The sequence below is a fragment of the Pleurodeles waltl genome, chromosome 7, assembly GCF_031143425.1.
Source record: "Pleurodeles waltl isolate 20211129_DDA chromosome 7, aPleWal1.hap1.20221129, whole genome shotgun sequence".
In the NCBI taxonomy this organism is placed as follows: Eukaryota; Metazoa; Chordata; class Amphibia; order Caudata; family Salamandridae; genus Pleurodeles; species Pleurodeles waltl.
In genome coordinates, this window is record NC_090446.1 from 1,114,284,699 (window position 1) to 1,114,304,993 (window position 20,295).

The 20,295-nt window shown below is 47.9% G+C and overlaps 1 protein-coding gene across 1 annotated transcript in view; it reads left to right on the top strand.

The window, feature by feature from the left end:
• LOC138246998 (polycystin-1-like) overlaps nt 1-20,295 on the top strand; it is a 521,270-nt gene that overhangs the window by 119,406 nt on the left and 381,569 nt on the right. The window contains exons 12-13 of the mRNA XM_069201747.1: nt 8,275-9,033; nt 16,522-16,653. Coding sequence (XP_069057848.1) covers nt 8,275-9,033; nt 16,522-16,653 — 891 coding nt within the window. The remainder of the gene's footprint in view (nt 1-8,274; nt 9,034-16,521; nt 16,654-20,295) is intronic.

A 20,295-nucleotide genomic window follows, 5' to 3' on the forward strand; every position in this document is an offset into this window, starting at 1 on the left:
ACAGTCTCTAGCCACTAGGTAAAAAGGTATCTACAATAGAGATGAGTTCCTGTACTGCATTAGGTGCAGAGGAAAGTCTGGATGCGATGTTGGTCGGGCATCTGCGTACTCATGTCTAAGGAACCTTACATTCAATAGTGGTGAAAAGAGCAATTCTTGGACTAGATTTATAATAATTGCCTACCCCACCTCCCCTTTTCACAGATCTATTGTAGTACATGATTTTAAAGAGTGCAAGGATGACTAATTCCAAGTCCGGGTAAGTAGCATCTCTCAACCAGTGCGAGTGGCGCTGAGCTGTACCATCTTTAAACAAGAGTTTGGTGGTCTGCGGCACTTGACAGAGATCTGGGGGTGTTTGAAGGGTCATGAAACCCAAACAAAAACGTGAGAGTGCTTTGCACACCGTCTGGGCACAAGGTACCACACAGATCCGATGGAAGGTATGTTCAAACTGCCCTGCACCACCCACCTCTCAGCCAAACACTGGACACACTCCATGCTAGCCTCACACAATTAGACCCACCAAATAACACACACACAGCTGCTTGGTGGCATTCCCAGGCTCGCAAAAAGAGCGCCCGGGTTCAGGATGCGCTACAATAGCAAAACAGTGGTAGTAGGCGCTATACATAACGTTTGCGTCAGGGAGGTGCCTTGACCATGCTCGTGGAAGAGGTCAGACCAGGACAGCCCCTACAGCAGGCCATCTCCCAGTACAGTGTGTGTAAAATAACGCTTCTTTGACGCTGAACCCCAAACACTACGCCAATGCATCTCAAAAGTAAGACACTGAGAACTCAGAACAACGTGATGCTCGTGAGCCTCTGGAGACCTTTGTGCTTGGAGGCGCCCATTTCGGACACGGTCATTCAGAAGCTGGGGTCTAGGGTGAATCAAGAGCCATAAGTCAAATCTTTGGTCCCTTCAGGGTGCACAGTGTGATATCATGCAGTTAGCATCCGCTTCAGCGCAATGACTAGGAGTGGTCCCCATGTCTTTGAGGCACCTCAAAGATCAAGTGCCGGTTGTGGCACAGAGCAGCAGTCATTCATCACACGTGCATCACATTCCCTTCTGAGGTCACTGAGGAGGCATACAGCGGCACAAGCAGGAAACAAAGAAGGGTGCGAGTGAAAACTAGCACTTGTGAAATGCGCTTTTAAAGAAATAAAAAGTAGTCCCGAAACAATGCCTTAAAATGGTGGCTGAGTATGTTTAACAGTAATTTTTTGCTGCTCTCGGGGTGGCCCAAACCCTGGAAGAGGCATGATGCATGCCCGCCATGGACAAATAGAGGGAACGAAGAATCAAGCCACAATAGAGACAGCAAATCGGAAGCCTATGAGCAGGCTGAAGCCCACAGAGTACATACAACTGGCTTTTTTTCGAGACCGCGCTTGCGAACTTCTCTAGAGCTGAGACCTAAAAAGGTACTGGTTGTTATAAACAATCTTGTGTCCACTATCCACTTTTCTACCAAGGTCTACTAAGACAGTAAGCCTAGAAGAAGGTGGTTCCAAAACATAGCCCTCTTGTTAGCTCAGACATCTCATAACAAAGGCCTTCCTGCTCCTATAGTGGCACTGGTGGAATTCCCAGACAGACCTGCATGATGTTACAGGCTCACTGCCTGTGCAAACTGCACCGCTCCCACCAGAAACAAGACCTTCAAAAATAATAAACAACCCATTTGGTACACAAATGACCTCAGGACATCCAAGCACCACTACAAACAACTTGAGAGAAAATGGAGACTCGACAAAACACCACTGCAAGATCCACATACAAAGCCGCCTGCAACATATACCACCAACAACTACGAGACACAAAGAAAAAAGCCCTAACTCTCAGACTCGAAGCCAGCCCCAACAATGACAAAGAACTCTTCACCATGGTGAAGGAGTTCTCCAAACCTGCAACTGCCAACAACGACATCATCGCATCCCAAGCACTCTGCAATGACCTCTCAAACGTATTCAAACAGAAGATTGCCAAGAACTACAACACATTCAACCCACAGCATACCGATACAAACGCCCAGAAGGATCTCCTTCATCATCAAACAGCAGCTAAACAAATGGAAGCTGTTCTCAAATGAAGACACCATCGCTCTGATGAATACCATCCACTCAGGAGCCTCCTCAGATCCATGCCCCCACTTCATACACAGCCCTGGAAGAACCATCATCTCCACTACGCTCACTGCTATCATCAACACCCCCATAACCACTACCACCTTCCTATCTTGCTGGAAAAATGTAGAAGTCAATGCCCTATTGAAGAAACCAACAGAGGACCCCAACATACTCAGTAGGTACAGACCCATCTCGCTCTTGCCTTTTCCAACTAAAGTCATGGAGAAAGTCGTCAGTATGCCACTGGCAGACCAGTTGGAACTCCATCAACTCCTAGACAGCTCTATATCTGGATTTCACACCCACCACAGCACAGAAACAGCCCTCATTGCGGCCATTGGTGACATAAGAAGTATGCTCGACTGAGGAGAAACGGCTGCATTTATTTTCCTTGACCTCTCTGTAGCTTCCCATACAGTCTCCCACAACATACTCATCAGAAAGCTTCAGCATTTGGGTATCTGCAAACCGGCTCTCAAGTGGATATCCTTCTTTGTCATGGACAGAACTCAGTGAGTTAGACTTCCCCCCTACACCTCAGAACCCAAGTAACCCATCTGCAGAGTCCCTCAAGGATCACTTTCCAATGTCTACTTAACCCCCATTGCAGACATTTTCAGAGCCCATGGCATCAACTTAGTATCCTATGTTGATGACGCGCAGCTCATCCTCTTGCTTACTGACTTAGCCAGTACCGCCAAAGTAATCTTCACCAGCAACATGAGCAATGTTGCTGCTTGGAAGAAAAACAACTGCCTTCAGCTTAACACGGACAAAACCAAAGTCCTTATTTTCTGTAACCACTCCCCCGGGACGCTTTTTGGTGGACCTCTGAACTTGAAACCTACCCACTCTTGGCAACCATGCCAAGAACCTTATGATCATCCTGGATACCAACCTCTCCATGGACAGACAGATCAACGCCATTGCCTCATCATGCTCCCACATCCTGCGAATGCCGCACACGATTTTCAAGTGGCTTTCACTTAACACCAGACGAACCGTCAACCAGGCTCTTATCATAAGTAGACTTGACTATGGAAACGTCCTCAACATTGGAATCCCAACCCAGAATGCTGCCGGAAGATTCATTCTGAACATCCAACAAAATAACCACATCTCTCCACACCTCAACAATTTCCACTGGCTCCCAGTCCAGGAAAAATGTAAGTTCAAGATACTCAAACACACCTTCAAAGCTCTCCACAACAATGATCCAGCTTACCTCAACCACCACCTCAACTTCTACCAACCCACCAGACACCTTCGATCTGAATCCCAGACAATAGCACCCTTGCATCAAAAAGACCATAAGTGGAGGACTTTCCTTCTCATAACTCGCACCCAAGACCTGGAATGACCTGCTGTAACATCTCAAAACCTCCCCCTCCCTAATGGACTTCCAAAGGAACCTCAAGACACAGATCTTCCAGACGAAACAGGCATGATCTCCTCTTCCCCCCTCAGGCTGCCCTACTTAGTGACTGGATACCCTCATTTGATGATTAGCCACACTCTCCAAATCAACAAAACAAAACAAAACAAAACAAATGGCTTGGCTATTATTTGGTGGTGGTGAGCATCAGAGGGATGGTAGTAAGTATCAGAGGGATATACTTGAAGGATTGCTCGATAGGTTGTGATCTAGTGGTGGTGTTAGGAGTACAAGTGGCCCTTTTGGAAATGGGTACCATACAAAAAGGAGGCATTCTGAAAGAAGATTTGTTAACTAGGTGTTTAGTTTGTGCTTTAAGACGTTTAAGTGAGCAAGGAAGCGAAAGACCTGGTTTAGTCTTTGGCAGATGGTAATCCATCCATCAAGGTGGCTGAGAAGATTACTTTAGCCACTCTAGCGGACTACTTTCTGCCAAATTTAGAGATGACTACTAGCGCAGCTATCAGTTCTGTACTATAAAAGTAACCGCCATCCCTTCAGTGTAAAAAACGTTTGGCGGATGGCACCCATCGTTTTTGAAAGCTGTTCACCAAAATGTAAAACTTTTTTGTTTTTCAGAAACAAACTCCCAAAACGGAAGTTTGTTTCTGGCAAAAAGACTAATGACCAGCTGTCGCCTTCCCTGCTTCACCCAACTCCCCCTCCTCCCCGCCAGCAGCAGAAGTTGCAAAACTTTTAGAAGAAAACAATAATAAACAGAGTTTATTATTGTTTTCTTGTAAAAGGGGCGGGGCCATGGGCTGTGACAAGCACGGAGGGGGAGTACACAGCACTCCCCCTCACTGTGCATGTGTGTTTGGCCGGCCGTTTTGGGCCGGTAAAACGCACTGGGCTCTCTCCAACCCAGCAACGCAGGCACTGCATTGCTGGATTGGAAACGGCAGGCAGAGACTTTCACTCTGCTTTGGAGTGCCCTGGCTGGGTGCTCCGTCCAATCCTAACACTACTTTCATGCTGCCAGCAGCATGAAAGCAGCATTAGGATTGACGCAGGACAGGCTTGGGAGCCTGTGCCTGCACTGCAGTTGAGGACTGAGGATCGGCGCAGCGGGGCAAGAAAGTAATGTTTTTTTTGTTTTTTTAGTTTTTTTATTATTATATTTGTTTGTTTTTTTGTCTTCCCCCACCACAAGCCGCCCTGCCTCTTTTCCATCTGCGAGCTGCCACTGCTAAGGACTTCCCACCCCCACCACACACACAAACCCTGGGAGGTGTAGGAGTCATTTTTTGTTTTTGTTTCTGTCCCTCGAAGGAAAAAAAAAAGACTCTGTCTGCCCTAAGTAGGGCGGGTGTTGTAATGCCCTTCCTCCTATTGCTCCTACTCCTTCTGCAGAAGCTTTCCATGATGGAACCAATACCAAAGGTGGGTTTATAATCCCCCTGTCTTTAAATGAGGCAGACCGATCACAAGTACAGCTGACAAGGTTTGTCCTCAGCCAAACTCTAAATCAGGTCTGAATTTTTTTACAGCAATAATTTGTTGTAAATTCACATGTTATGAATTATTATCTTTTTCTTTCATCATGTGGTTTGAAGTGGAATCGTTTTTGGTAGTTACTGAACGTCAAAAAACACAGAGAAAATCTGTAATCGAATCCCTCTGTAACACCAGTATCCCACACCTAAGAGTCATCATCAGCTTCTATTTTCTTTCAATGCGGGGACTGTTTGGACAAATAATAGAGTCATGTTTCCTAGACTAGATGAGTTTTGAATGCACCCAGCAAAGAGCTAAAACTAAAGACAGTCACAGAGCAGGTTATTTTCCCAAACTATGGAAGGTCCTAGAAAATGTTGAATGTATTCAGGCCGTTTCTTTTGCTTTCTCCTTCCTGCCGTGTTTAGTCTCCAATCTGGTGATGCCAGAGCGCCTCGTCTGGCATTGAACTCTAGATTTTGGTAGTTTGTTAGCTAGGTAGACTGAGCTCTTGCTGTAGTAGACCTTGTAAGTGATGCAGATAACCTTGAAGATGAACTGCACTTATAGGGAAGACATTGCAGATCTTCCAGCAAATGGGTGATGTAGTTAAGTTTGGAATTTTTCAGCCTTTTAGGTGAGCGAGGGTGGTCTCTGGAATGCCGTTGAGTAGGGTGCAGCACCATATAAGAGAGAGAGGACTAGGACTTGAACTATCATTCTGAAGCCTTCTACTCAGGAAAAAGATTTCACTTTTTTGAGAGTAAGGGTTGAAAATAGTCTGTTTTTGAGTTCTTGACAATGCTTTCTTTGAGTGAGAGGTTTAAGTTGAGGGTGAATCTGAGGAAAGGGGTTGAGCCTATTCTGACAGTTGCGGTGTGAAGCTCATTAGTTTTAAGTGGGAGAGACATCACTGAATCAGAGAATGTTTGACATTGTTAGTAAGCAGGAAGAATTCGGTCTTTATAGGGTTTAGCATCAGGTAGTTCAGTGACATCCAGACGTGGATGCATTTGAGGTAGACTTTGAGTCTCTGTATTTATTGAGGAGATTTTGTGACAGAATTGGTGTTGTAAGCATACTGGTGGGTTTTGATCTTGCTGTCTCAAACCATGTCTCTAAGGGGTCCATGTAAAAGTTGAAAATGATGGATGACATGATGGAGCCCTGATAAACCCTTCAGATAATGGGAATAGTCTGAGATCTAGTCATTCCTATTTGAATACATTGCAGTTGGTTGGTGCTGTAGGATGTGAATCATTGCAGGATTGTAGCAGAGAAGCCCACTCAAGCTTCCAGGGTGTGAGTCAATGCTGTATGGGTGACGGTGTTGGAAACTGCAGAGAGGTCAAGCAGGACCAGGAGGCAAGGTTCATTTTTGATGCTGGGGAAAAGGACATCTTCGACTACTTGGAGTGTAGTTCTTTTTGTTGACCTTGTCCTGCAGCTGGGTGGCATCTGGCTTCTTGATGATTTTTCCAACAAATAGGAGGTGGGTAAAATATTGTTAGTTGCGCAGTTCGCATGCATCTGCTGTGCATCTTTTCCAGGAGAGCGAGGATCTGTCCAGCCTCTGGGCAGTCCAGGAAGGAGCCATGGGTTAGTGACATGTTGAAAAATGTAAAGAAGGGATGTAAGGTAATCTTCCTGCAGAGACTTGACGATGGAGAAAAAAGGCACATCATCTTTGTAGGAGGTGACTTTCAGTGTGTCCAGAATTTTGGTGCGCATGATGGTGATAAATGGATGATGTTAGATCTGATTTTATTGATTCTCTTTGTCCTGTGAAGAAGAGGCTGATTGCTTTGTATCTGTCGGCTGATGGTGGGTTAGCAGATTTTGGGGCAGGGTTCGCACCCTGTTTCTCTGCCTTACCGAGGGCTTTAGTTTTGTTGATTGCTTCATTGATTGCGATCTTGCAGGAGGTGGTTTTACTGTGATGAGGAAATGATGGTTTCAGTGGAGTGCTTTCAGAAGGGTATGGTCCACCTGGCATTCTGATCATCCCCATTTTTTCTGTCTTCATATGGCAAGCTGGTTTTTGGTAGTTTTTTGGGTGTACCGGGGTGCTGATGACTTGGATCCATGAGTTTTCAGAGGCACATAGCATTCTATGTGATTCTTCATTTAGTGTTGTAATTGTTTTGAAGGGTGTTGACATCTGTGGAGGGCTGAAAGCGTCTGGGTTGGTTGATTAGTTCTTCTTTAAGTTCTCCATGTAAGGGAGTAGAATGTATATTTCTCCTTTTCCTGCTGCCCTTCATGTAGGGAAGTGGCATGTGCGATGGTGAGGAGATTGGTGAAGGGGGTAGTAAACTCCATGTGTAAAAATAGTTTTATGGATCCTGGGCAAATTACAAAAGCAACCACCAGCACAGATATAATACTTTTGCACTTTAACTACACGTTGCACTTTAGGGGATGGGGTTCAGTATAACTGTCGGCCTTTCCACTGAACAATCTGGTTATATGACATTTAGTATAGAGGAAACAGCTTATCTTACTTGTATGTGCCATAAAGATAAATGAATAACTGGGCCACTGCCCATGTAAGGTTAACTAACAGTGCATGAGTTTAAGTCTTGATTTACAGTTTGGCAGATGGAGTTACTCCTTCACAAACGTGATGGTTATCCCATCCGCCATATTATGATTCCATAATATCCTAAGGAAATCGTAATACGGCAGACGAGATATTCGTCATGTTTGTGACGGAGCAACCCATCTGCCGAACTCTAAATCAGACCTTTGGTATTTTGCTTCCATTCAGTGTCAGCCAGCTTGCCTGTCAACATGTTGCAGTGAAAGCTGGAATGTTCCTGTTGGAGCAAGACCAGGGTGGGTTTGTACATGGCAAGTCTCTTTCTAGAATGACCTGGTGAGAAAAAAACTATGGACTGGAATGCAGCCTGAGTAATTCTAAGTGGCTTAGATTCGTTCAAGCATTGATGAGGCCTACATAGTTCAGAACTGGTCTGGGATTGCATCTGTTTCCATCTGGAGGGCATTAGGCTGGGCAGTTCCAGGTGGATTGTTCCTATCTGAGCATGAATAAGGATAGTTTTGTCTGGTGGGTGGATCTGAGGAGTGACTGTGGCTTGATGGTGAACTCACACCAGTATTTATGATCTAGTGGTGAAATGAAAGTGCGGGCAGTGGTTCTATGGCAATACATGAAGGCTGGCACTGGCCTACCTGCTTTAGCAAGGGTTTGTTTTCCAACTCGCAGGTAGTGAATGATTTGTTGTTTCTTCTGTGTTTCAGGTCCTCCTGTCGGAGAAGGAGATCACAGTGTATCCTGATGACATCATTGGGATCCAGCACACTGGAGGGGTTGGTGCACTTCTCCGCTGCCAGCACAGCCCTCACTCTCCCTGGAGACAGAGCTACATGAGTCTTAGGAGAAACTACTGGTGGGAGAGCCGGGTCACTGGGCTCACCAACCCTACCTGGGAAGACGATGTTGTCTGTGACCTCCGAGTGACCTCTGCCTATGACCTAAGAAGTTTTGCAGTGACACCGCTGCTCAGTGGGCAAGGGGAGCCAGGAGTGTACACGTACACTGCGGTCATTCACAATATGGTCAGTAGCTCACAGGTCAGCTGTGCTGTGGATGTACAGAGCCGGGTGGAAGGGCTACAGATTATTCATCCTGTGCCAATAAGTGGCAAAATTCACCTACCTACCCAGTCCAGGACAATGCTTGTCATCAAGATTGTATCTGGAACAAATGCCACGGTGCAGTGGGCAGCTCCAGTAGACCAAACTGGCCTAGGGTTCAAATCCTCTTGTCCTAGCAGCATCCAGGCGACCGTGCCAGGGTGTCGAAGAGACACCAAGGATAGCTGGTTCTCCTTTGTATGGGTCTTCCTGGCAGACACTCAAGACGAAACTCTTAACATCCTGGTATCCAATCAGATCAGCTCACAGAACCTGTCGGTGAAGATCCAGTCGCACAATGTCATCACGTCTCTGCGGGTGGAGCCTCTAGGGCCTCGTAGGATGCTGGTTGGTGTTTTGCAGGTGAGAAATCTTTGAGGTGAAGAGAGAGGTATGTCACTCACCTGGTGTATATTCCAATACACACATGTCTCAAATAAACAAAGAACGATTCATGTCCTTGAATGTGTTCACTTATTCACATGCAAACTCGTTGACACACACACAGACACTGAGTGACAAGCTTGCTTTTCCAAATGAGCAGTCATATACGTGCACAGTGACCCAATCCCAGAAGTATAATGTACAAGTCTGTAAAAGCAGAGGCACCGGTCCAAAAATGGCCTCTCTTCCACGCACCCTCTTTCGGCCTTTGTAAATATGTGAGATATTAGGGATTGAGACTCGCTATTAGGAAGGTGCGTGCCTAATAGCGACTCGCAGGGCCTTGTATGATTGTTTTGCGACCGGGAATGCAGTCACAAAATAATCAAAACAATTACAGTTACCACCAACTTCAGGTTGGGGGTGCAAACATTTTTTAAGAGCAGACAGTGGTCTGTACCACTGCCTGCTCTTAAAAAATTAAAAGAAAACTTTTGTAATGCATTCTGTTTTCCTTTATTTAAAAGCAATCACAGACATGGTGGTCTGCTGTCCACAGCAGGCCACCATCCTTGTGATTGTAGCCATTCACAATGGGTCACAAAATGTGACCTGCCTCATGAATATTGATGAAGCAGGTCAATTTGTGACCCACTGCAAATTGCTAGCAGTGTCAAACACATTGTCATACATCGTAGTTTGCGATTTCATAATAGCAAATCGCTAAGATTCACTATCAGGAAAATTACAAAGCACTTTTTTGGAACATCTGGCCCTAAGATCATAAAATAACACACAAATACCCATTAAACTTTCATACACATGATCAAACTCATCGGAACACTAAAACTCTTACACACACACAGACATACACACACACACACACAACTTTCTCTTTCGCTCACACGCACACATACTCAAACATAGATACACACAGCCCCCTCAAATCCCCCTCACACACCAGCAGATGAGTGAAATGTCCTCCTTCTCATCTGCCGAAGTGACGTCTGAAGCAATTTTGCTGTTTCTGAGTCTGCCTCCTGCAGACTAGAAAGACTAGAAAGATAATCATTGGCAAAGCCAGTAGGTTTCACCTATACAAGAGCCATTGACTATGTCAATGTATTTTACCAGTGTGGCTGCTGTTCAGAATGGCTAAAAGTTAGTGGCATGGAGTGTCAGAATGCAGTGGGAGAGTAGAGTGTCATAGAGCGGATTTGTTGGAGTGCCGTAGACTGGAGTGGGGGGAGTAGAGTGTCGTAGGGTTGCATAGAGGGGAGTAGAGTTCAGTGATTCAGTGGCAGAGAGCGTTGTAGAGTGTAGTAGGGTGGAATAGGGTAGAGTGGGTTGGAGAGGATTGAGGTAGCAGGGTGGAGTGGATTGGAGTAGAGTGGGGTGGGTTGGATCAGGGTGGATTGGACTGGAGTGAGGTGGATTGAAATGTGTAAAGTGGATTGGATTGGGATGGATTAGAATGGATTGGGTTGGGTGGATTAGATTGGATTGGGGTGGGTGGTTAGGGTTGGAGTGACAGGGCACGGGGAGATGGATTGGATGGGGTGGGTGGTTTTTATTGAGTGATGGGGTGGGGTGGGTGGTTGGATTGGATTGGAGTGGGGTGGACTGGAATGGAACGAGATAGAGTGGGATGGGGTGGGTTAGACTGGTATAGAGTGGGGTGGATTTGATGAGAAGGGGTGGAATGGATTCACTGGATTCGAGTGGGGGATTGTACTGGAGAGGGGTGGATTGGAGTGGGGTGGATTGGATTGGAAAGTGGTAGATTGGATTGTAGAGGGGTGCATTGGACTGGAGTAGAGTGGACTAAATTGGATTGGAGTGAGGTGGATTGGAGTAGGGTGGATTGGATTGGATTAAGGTGGATTGGAGTGGGGTGGTTTGGATGGATTGGATTGGATGGGGTGGACTGAACTGGCATGCGGTGTAGTGGATTAGTTTGGGATAGAGTGTGGTGGATTGGGGTAGATTGGAGTGGATTGTATTGGAGTGGGGTGGATTGAAATGGGGTGGGATAGACTGACTTTGGGTGAATTGGACTGGATTGGAGTGGGGTGGACTGGAGTGGGGTGGACTGGATTGGGATGGATCAGATTGGGGTGGATTGGATTGAGGTGGGATGGATTGGAGTGAGGTGGATTGGATTGAGTGGATTGGGGTGGATTGGATTGGGGTAAAGTGAGGTGAGGTGTATTGGATTGGACTGGAGCAGTTTGCACTGGGCTGGATTGGGGAGGTTTGGATTGGTGTGGGTTGAACTGGCTTGTAGGGGGGTGGATTGTGGTGATTTGGAGGTGGTAAATTGGGATGGAGTGAGGTGGATTGGATTGGAGTGGGACGAATTGGAGTGGGGCAGATTGTTTTGGATTGGAGTGGTTTGGGATTGCTGCTGGGCAGAGTGGAGTGGAGCAGGTTGGAGTGCGGAAGGTTGTTTTGGATTAAAGTGGGGCAGATTGGAGTTGGACAGATTGGAGTGGCGCAGGTTGAAATGAATTAAAGTATGGCAGATTGTTTTGCATTGGAGTGGGGCAGTTTGGAGGGAAGCTGATTTTTTGGATTGGAGTGAGGCAGATTAGAGTGGACGGATTGGTTTAGGGTGAACTGGAATGAAGTGGGGTGGGTTGGATTGGAATGGATAGGGGTGAGGATGATTGGATTGGAGTTGGGCATACTATATTGGCTTGAAGTGGGGCAGGCTAGAGTGGGGCAGATTGTTTTAGACTGGAATGGGGCAGATTATATTAGGGTGGATTGGAGTGGAGTGGATTGGATTGTAGTGGGTGGATTGGGTTGGTGTGGGGTGGATTGGATGGGAGTGGGGTGAATTGGAATGGAGTGGGTAGATTGGTTTTGGTTGAAAGGGATTGTAGTGGGGCATATTGTTTTGGACTGCAGTGGGGCAGATTGTAGTGGGGTGGATTGTAATGGGACAGGTTGTTTTGGATTGGAGTGGGGCAGACTGGAGAGGGTAGATTCTAGTGGGGTAAATTGTTTTGGATTGCAATGTGGCAGATTGGAGTGTGGCAGATTGGATTGAAGTGGGGGAGATTGTATTAGGGTGGACTGGATTGGAGTGGGGTGGATTGAATTGAAGTGGGGTGGATTGAGTTGATGTGGGGTGGACTGGATGGGAGTGGGGTGGTTGGGGTGGGGTGAATTGGAATGGACTGCTATGGATTGGATTGCGGTATGGAGGACTGGATTGGAGTGGGGAATATTGTTTTGGATTGGAGTGGGGCAGATTATTTTGTATTAAAGTGGGGCAGATTGCAATTAGGTGGATTGGAGTGGTGCAGATTGGAGTGAGGCAGGTTGTTTTTCATTGGAGTGCAGTAGGTTGCAGATGGGCAGATTGTTTTAGAATAGGGCAGATTGTTTTCGATTGGAGTGAGACAGATTGTTTTCGATTGGGGCGGGATACATTGTGGTGCGGCATGTTCTTTTGGATTGAAGTGGGGCATATTGTTTTGGAATGGAGTGGGGCAGATAGGAGTGGGGCAGATGTTTTGGGATTGGAGCGGGAAATATTGTTTTGGAGTGGTGTAGATTATTTTGGGTTGAAGTGGGACGAACTGGAGTGGGGCAGATTAGGTTGGGGTAGTTTGGGAGGACTGGAGTGGGGTGGGTTGGAGTGGATTGGATTGGGGTGAATGGTTTGGATTAGATTGCAGTGGATTGGTGTGGGGTGAGGTGGGTGGATTGTAGTGGGGCAGATTGGAGTGCAGTGGATTGGGGTGTACTACAGGATTATGTGTTATAGTATTATTTCAGAAATTAGACATAATAAAGAAACAAAGTCACTTTGCATTATTTAGAACAAGTTAGTTGTCATCTTTTAAGAATAGCACCCACAAGCAAAAACAAAAGAAAATATGAGTGCAAAGTGAGAAAAGCTGACTTGGAAAAATAAAAGTAAGTTAGCTAAAAATAAATAAAAAATTGGCAATTTTGTTTGTCCTGCTGGTCACGTTTTTGCCAGTCACAAGCCTTCGGTTTACAGGGCACTAGAAGTTAAAAAGAATGAAGTAGTACCTCAATCAGATCGGAAGCAGTGGGCGGGCACTGATTTAGTTGAATCAATCAGTGCTTGGTCCCTGCTCCACACAGAGGAACGGAAATGATGCTTGGCTTGCAGTGACGAATTACGAGGCTGTAAAGAAGAGTGCCATGCAAGCCAAGAAATGTTAAACAACAGGCAGACTCCAAGCCCTTTACTGTACACAACAGAGTCTCGCAAGCAAGACGAATGTGCTAACGTATGCACTCGCAGGCTCGACCCTAACAACATAGACTCACAAGCGAGACGCATGCACATGCACTCGCAGGCTCGACCCTAGAAAAGGAAGGAATGCAGGAGACATGCGCATCAAACCAAGAAGTTCTGGTTCCAAGCATTGAGAAATTCAAGTACCGAGGAATTTTTGTGCTGCCACACTCTGTCAAGGGCAGGCAATAGTAATTAATGTATTAGTAATCACATTACATTGATTACAGTGCTTACCCCCTAACGGTGCTTTTTAAAGGTACTTCCCAAGTACAGGAGTTTGAGTGCATTGCCTGCATGCCAAATTAACCCTACATACAGGATCTGCGTACTGAGTTTCTTACTGGGGATGTTTTTGGAAGTACATTGTGAGTGCCTATGAAAAGTGTTTACCTTACTGCAGTTAGCATCAGTCACTGCTCGCGGGAGGGAGAATAGGCAGGGTGCGGGGGGTGCGATAAAAATAAAAAAATGAAAAAAAACGTACCTGTTTCGCTGCGCCATGCCACTTCCGAACCGCTCCCCACTCCTCATCAGCAGGGACAGGCTCAGGCTCACAGCCTGCCCTGCTTCCATTACTATCGCTGCTTTCATGCTACCAGCAGCATGAAAGCAGCAGTAGGATTTGACGGAGCGCCCTGGCTGGGCGCTCGGAGGCAGAGTGGGAGCGTCTGCCTGCTCTTTCCAATCTGGCACTGCGGTGCCTGGTTGAACAGAGCCTACTGCGCATGTATGTTTGGCTGGCCCAAGACGGCCAACCATACATACATGCGCACTGAGGGAGAGTGCAGCACTGAGGGGGAGTGCTGTGGACTCCCCCTCAGTCCCTGTCACACCAGTGGTCCCACCCCTTTTGCAGTAAAAACGTGATCAATCAAATCAAATAATTTCTTAAGCGCACTACTCACCCGGTAGGGTCTCAAGGCGCTGGGAGGGGAGGAGTGGGTGGGTGCTGGTTACTGCTCAAAAAGCCATGTTTTAAGGTGCTTTCTGAAGGTAAGGAGGTCCTGGGTCTTGCGTAGGTTGGTGGGGAGGGAGTTCCAGGTCTTGGCGGCGAGGTTGGAGAAGGATCTGCCACCGGATATGGTGCGTTCGATGCAGGGGACTGTAGCGAGGGCGAGGTCGGCAGAGCGGAGCTGTCGGGTGGGTATGTGGAAGTTTACTCGTTCGTTGAGGTAGGCCGGTCCAGTGTTGTGGAGGGCTTTGTGAGCGTGGACGAGGACTTTGAAAATGATCCTTTTGTTGATGGGCAATCAGTGTAGTGATCTGAGGTGGGTGGATATGTGTTTGTGACGAGGAAGGTTGAGGATGAGACGTGCGGCTGCGTTCTGGATTCGCTGGAGTTTTCTTTGAAGCTTGGCTATGGTCCCTGCGTAGAGGGCGTTGCCGTAGACCAGTCTGCTGCTAATGAGGGAGTGAGTGACTGTTCTTCTTACATAGTTTATTACGTTTTTACAGTAAAGGTTTTTCAGCTGCTGCTGGGACGGTGCGGGGAGGGGTGTGGGGAGCAACGCTCCACCGCCATAGCGGAGGAGCCACCCTAGGCGTTAAGGTAACTACATTACCTAGCCTCTCACAATGCTCCAAAGGCAACTGTGCTTTTTTTTTCCAGCAACGGAGCAGAGGATCAGGTCCAATTCCACTCAGGTGGAAAATGCACTTGTAGCCATGCTCTTATTATTACACTCCCGCATATGTTCATTCGGAGGCAATTGTATATTCACCTATAGCATCACATAAAGACAAACAAAAACACATAGGGGGTCATTCTGACCCTGACGGGTGGCGGAGGCCGCCCGCCAGAGTTCCCCCCTCCGAAATACCGCTCCGCGGTCGAAAGACCGCGGAGGGTATTCTAAGTTTTTCCCTGGGCTGGCGGGCGGTCGCCAAAAGACCGCCCGCCAGCCCAGGGAAAAACTCCCTTCCCACGGTGCGACGGGTGCTGTTGCACCCGTCGCGTATTTCACTGTCTGCCAAGCAGACAGTGAAATACTTGTAGGGGCCCCCAGGGGCCCCGCGACCCCCCCTACCGCCATCCGGTTCCCGGCGGGCGGACCGCCGGGAACTGGATGGCGGTAGGGGGGGTCGGAATCCCCTCGGCGGCGCAGCAAGCTGCGCCGCCTTGGAGGATTCCAACGGGCAGTGGTAAACTGGCGGGAGACCGCCGGTTTACCCTTTCTGACCGCGGCTGAACCGCTGCGGTCAGAATGCCCTCGGGAGCACCGCCAGCCTGTTGGCGGTGCTCCTGTGGTCGGTGGCCCTGGCGGCCACCGGCCGCCAGGGTCAGAATGACCCCCATAGTGCACACAAAGTCAAAATTTGCATAAACAGGCATAGATCACATGCAGGCACACAGAAACACGTTTTACAAGAAGTACATATCAGGGGATGTCAGCGTTGCATACATTACACAAACACATACAGTAACGCATGAAGCACTGGCCTGCACATGGAGTTGCAGATACAAAAAAGGGTCATGCGGACATATGCTAGCAATGCCTCCACCCAACAAACACGCACGCCCTCACGCACGTAGTACGACACAGCACGCAAAGACACAGAAATGGGGACATGATGTATACAAACGCACGAAAGAGTACATAGACTTTTCACACACAGAGGAGTAATTAGCTTTCAAAGGAGCACAATGGCCCATATAGCACATGCAGACACACACAGGTCCAGTCAACGTGCAAAGAACCACCGAGGCATCTAGTGTTGACAGACAAACAAGGGCACATTATGTCACCCACCCACTGGCACATGTCATATGCAAACAAACAGAGGGGCTTGTAGCTAACACAGAAACACACCAGACCTGTGCAGCTGCACACAAGATTCAACCAGATACTATTGGGTAAAAAGCTGAAGCCGACACGACGTGCACATACAGACATACACAAGACTGTGTGTAGCCATGAAAGCTAATGTGAGAGCTGTGGGGGCACACTGCACATGCAGACACAGACTCAAAGCACAGAGACACGAAGGGCATATTCATTCCCATGAAGATCCAGGGGAGCCCGTACTGCCCAGGTGTGCCTCTTTAATGAGAAAAGACAAACTAGTCAGCAATGGTGGTAAGAGGATGAAGGGTTAGTTTAATAATAATGTGTAGGAAAGCCGTAAGTGGCTGGTTCCGCATTCAGTACTGTGACCACTGACCCTGGCTTCTTTCACCGCAGGTATTTTCTGCTTCCATCAGCCAGGGCACCTCGGTCTCCTACACCTGGGTTGTGGATGATGTAGAAAGCTTCGCCTACATCGGCCCTACGTACAGCCTAAGGCTCCAGAAGCCCGGAGTCTACAATCTGAAGGTGAGAGCACACCCTGCCGATGGCTACCTAGTGCGGTAAACACCAGTGCACGCACTGAAGAAGGTCTGATCTAACAATTCCTGGATTTCTTCTATGTGGTCCCACTTGTCCTTCTCGCTAGATCCTTCTGTTGAACACCCACCCCAGGTCACCGCCACTGTGCGCATTTAAGACAGATGTGAGCATTTCTAAAATAAGGTTTTTTGTAACAAGCTCCCGGCGCTGAGGGGTATGCCTCCTTTTATTCAGGCATAGGAACAGTGCACCAAATAGAGGAATGTGGGTGGTATTAAGCAAGTCCCTTTTCAGATACAGGGAGCGTGGACAATGGGGACAAAAAGATTACAACATGGTCCCAATGTATTAATTTCAGAATCCAACTTTGTGTTATATTGTGTGTATTTGTGAAGCGCATTACCACCCGCAAAGGTTTCCTGGCACTGAGCAGAAACCTAGCCCTGCCTATGGTAGGTTAGTTAATTGAAAATCCAGGTCTTCAGCTACTTGAAAAATTCAAGAAAAAGGGAGTAGGGTCAGATGTGGAGTGGGAGGCCGGTCCACACTTTAGGAGCGATATAACAGAACAGTTCTGTTTATACGAGGGATGTGTGCAAGTAGGAGTCCTGTGGAGTTGAGGTATCTGAATGTTTGTGAGAGGAGATTTAAGAATGGTTCTTAATTTTCCTTTGTATGACATCTTACACATTATGTATTATTCCCCCAGTGCATTGGTACTGTCTGGCCTTTGACGTCAGGGACACAATATACCTATTTCAGAATATCTCATGTTTATTTTATGACACCATTGCCACAGTGTGTTATTGCCAAAACCAATTTCATTGTCTATTCCATGACAGCATGGACATACTATGTTAACCCCACAGTGAATCCATGTAGGAAGTTGGCTCTGTATGTACTATTTCAAAGTAAGAAATAGCATGCACAGAGTCCAAGGGTTCCCCTGAGAGGTAAGATAGTGGCAAAAAGAGATAATTCTAATGCTCTATTTTGTGGTAGTGTGGTCGAGCAGTAGGCTTATCAGAGGGTAGTGTTAAGCATTTGTTGTACACCCACAGGCAATAAATGAGGAACACACATTCAAAGACAATTCCAGGCCAATAGGTTTTTATATAGAAAAATATATTTTCTTAGTTTATTTTAAGAACCACAGGTTCAAGATTTACAATCAATACTTTAAATGAAAGGTACTTCACTTAGGTATCATAGGAACTTTGAATCAGCAAAATAGTATGTACAGTTTTGGCAAAAATGACAATAAGCTATTTTAAAACTAGAAACAGTGCAAATTTCAGCAGTTCCTGGGGGAGGTAAGTATTTGTTAGTTTTGCAGGTAAGTAAACCACCTACAGGGTTCAAAGTTGGGTCCAAGGTAGCCCACAGTTGGGGGTTCAGGGCAACCCCAAAGTTACCACACCAGCAGCTCAGGGCCGGTCAGGTGCAGAGGTCAAAGTGGTGCCCAAAACACATAGGCTTCAATGGAGAAGGGGGTGCCCCGGTTCCAGTCTGCCAGCAGGTAAGTACCCGTGACATCGGAGGGCAGACCAAGGGGGTTTTGTAGGGCGCCGGGGGGGACACAAGTCAGCACAAAAGGTACACCCTCAGCGGCACTGGGGCGGCCGGGTGCAGAGTGCAAACAGGCATCGGGTTTGCAATAGATTTCAATGGGAGACCCAGGGGTCTCTTCAGCGCAGCAGGCAGGCAAGGGGGGGCTCCTTGGGTAGCCACCACCTGGGCAAGGGAGAGGGCCTCCTGGGGGTCGCTTCTGCACTGGAGGTCGGATCCTTCAGGTCCTGGGGGCTGCGGGTGCAGTGTCTTTACCAGGCGTCGGGTTCTTAGAAGCAGGCAGTCGCGGTCAGGTGGAGCCTCTGGATTCCCTCTGCAGGCGTCGCTGGGGGGCCCAGAGGGGTCAACTCTGGCTACTCACAGGGTCGCAGTCGCCGGGGAGTCCTCCCTGTAGTGTTGTTTCTCCGCAGGTTGAGCCGGGGGCGTCGGGTGCAGAGTGGAAAGTCTCACGCTTCCGGCGGGAAACGTGGAGTCCTTTTAAAGTTGTTTCTTTGTTGCAAGTTTTGCTTTCTTTGGAACAGGGCCGCTGTCCTCTGGAGTTCTTGGTCCTTTTAGATGCAGGGTAGTCCTCTGAGGCTTCAGAGGTCGCTGGACCCTGGGGGACGCGTCGCTGTTGCAGTTTTTCTTGAAGTGGGGAGACAGGCCGGTAGGGCTGGGGCCAAAGCAGTTGGTGTCTCCGTCTTCTCTGCAGGGCTTCAGGTCAGCAGTCCTTCTTCGTCTTCAGGTTGCAGGAATCTATTTTCCTAGGTTCTGGGTGCCCCTAAATACTGAATTTAGGGGTGTGTTTAGGTCTGGGAGGGCTGTAGGAAATGGCTACTGTCCTTGAGGGTGGCTACACCCTCTTTGTGCCTCCTCCCTGAGGGGAGGGGGACACATCCCTATTCCTATTGGGGGAATCCTCCAAAATCAAGATGGAGGATTTCTAAAGGCAGGGGTCACCTCAGCTCAGGACACCTTAGGGGCTGTCCTGACTGGTGGATGACTCCTCCTTGTTTTTCTCATTATCTCCCATGGACTTGCCGCCAAAAGTGGGGGCTGTGTCCAGGGGGTGGGCATCTCCACTAGCTGGAGTGCCCTGGGGCATTGTAACACGATGCCTGAGCCTTTGAGGCTCACTGCTAGGTGTTACAGTTCCTGCAGGGGGGAGGTGTGAAGCACCTCCACACAGAGCAGGCTTTTGTATCTGTCCTCAGACAGCACAAAGGCCCTCACCACATGGGGTCAGAAACTCGTCTCTCAACAGCAGGCTGGCACAGACCAGTCAGTCCTGCACTGAACAATTGGGTAAAATACAGGGGGCATCTCTAAGATGCCCTCTGTGTGCATGTTTTAATAAATCCAACACTGGAATCAGTGTGGGCTTATTATTCTGAGAAGTTTGATACCAAACTTCCCAGCATTCAGTGTAGCCATTATGGAGCTGTGGAGTTTGTTTTTGACAAACTCCCAGACCATATACTTAATATGGCCACAACTATACTTACAATGTCTAAGAATAGACTTAGACACTGTATGGGCATATTGCTCATGCAGCTATGCCCTCACCTGTGGTATAGTGCACCCTGCCTTAGGGCTGTAAGGCCTGCTAGAGGGGTGACTTACCTATGCCACAGGCAGTATTTTGTGTGCATGGCATCCTGAGGGGGATGCCATGTCGACTTTGCCTTTTTCTCTCCACCAACACACACAATCTGTTATGGCAGTGTGCATGTGTTAGGTGAGGGGTCCCTTAGGGTGGCACAACATATGCTGCAGCCCTTAGGGACCTTCCCTGGTCACAGGGCCCTTGGTACCACTGGTACCTTTTACAAGGGACTTATCTGTGTGCCAGGGTTGTGCCAATTGTGGAAACAACGGTACATTTTAGGTGAAAGAACACTGGTGCTGGGGCCTGGTTAGCAGGGTCCCAGCACACTTCTCAGTCAAGTCAGCATCAGTATCAGGCAAAAAGTGGGGGGTAACTGCAACAGGGAGCCATTTCCTTTCACAAGCCCCCCCCCCCCCCCCCCAGCCCACAGGCCAGGAGACTCAGCCAAAGCTGGGAGAGTCTTCCTAGTC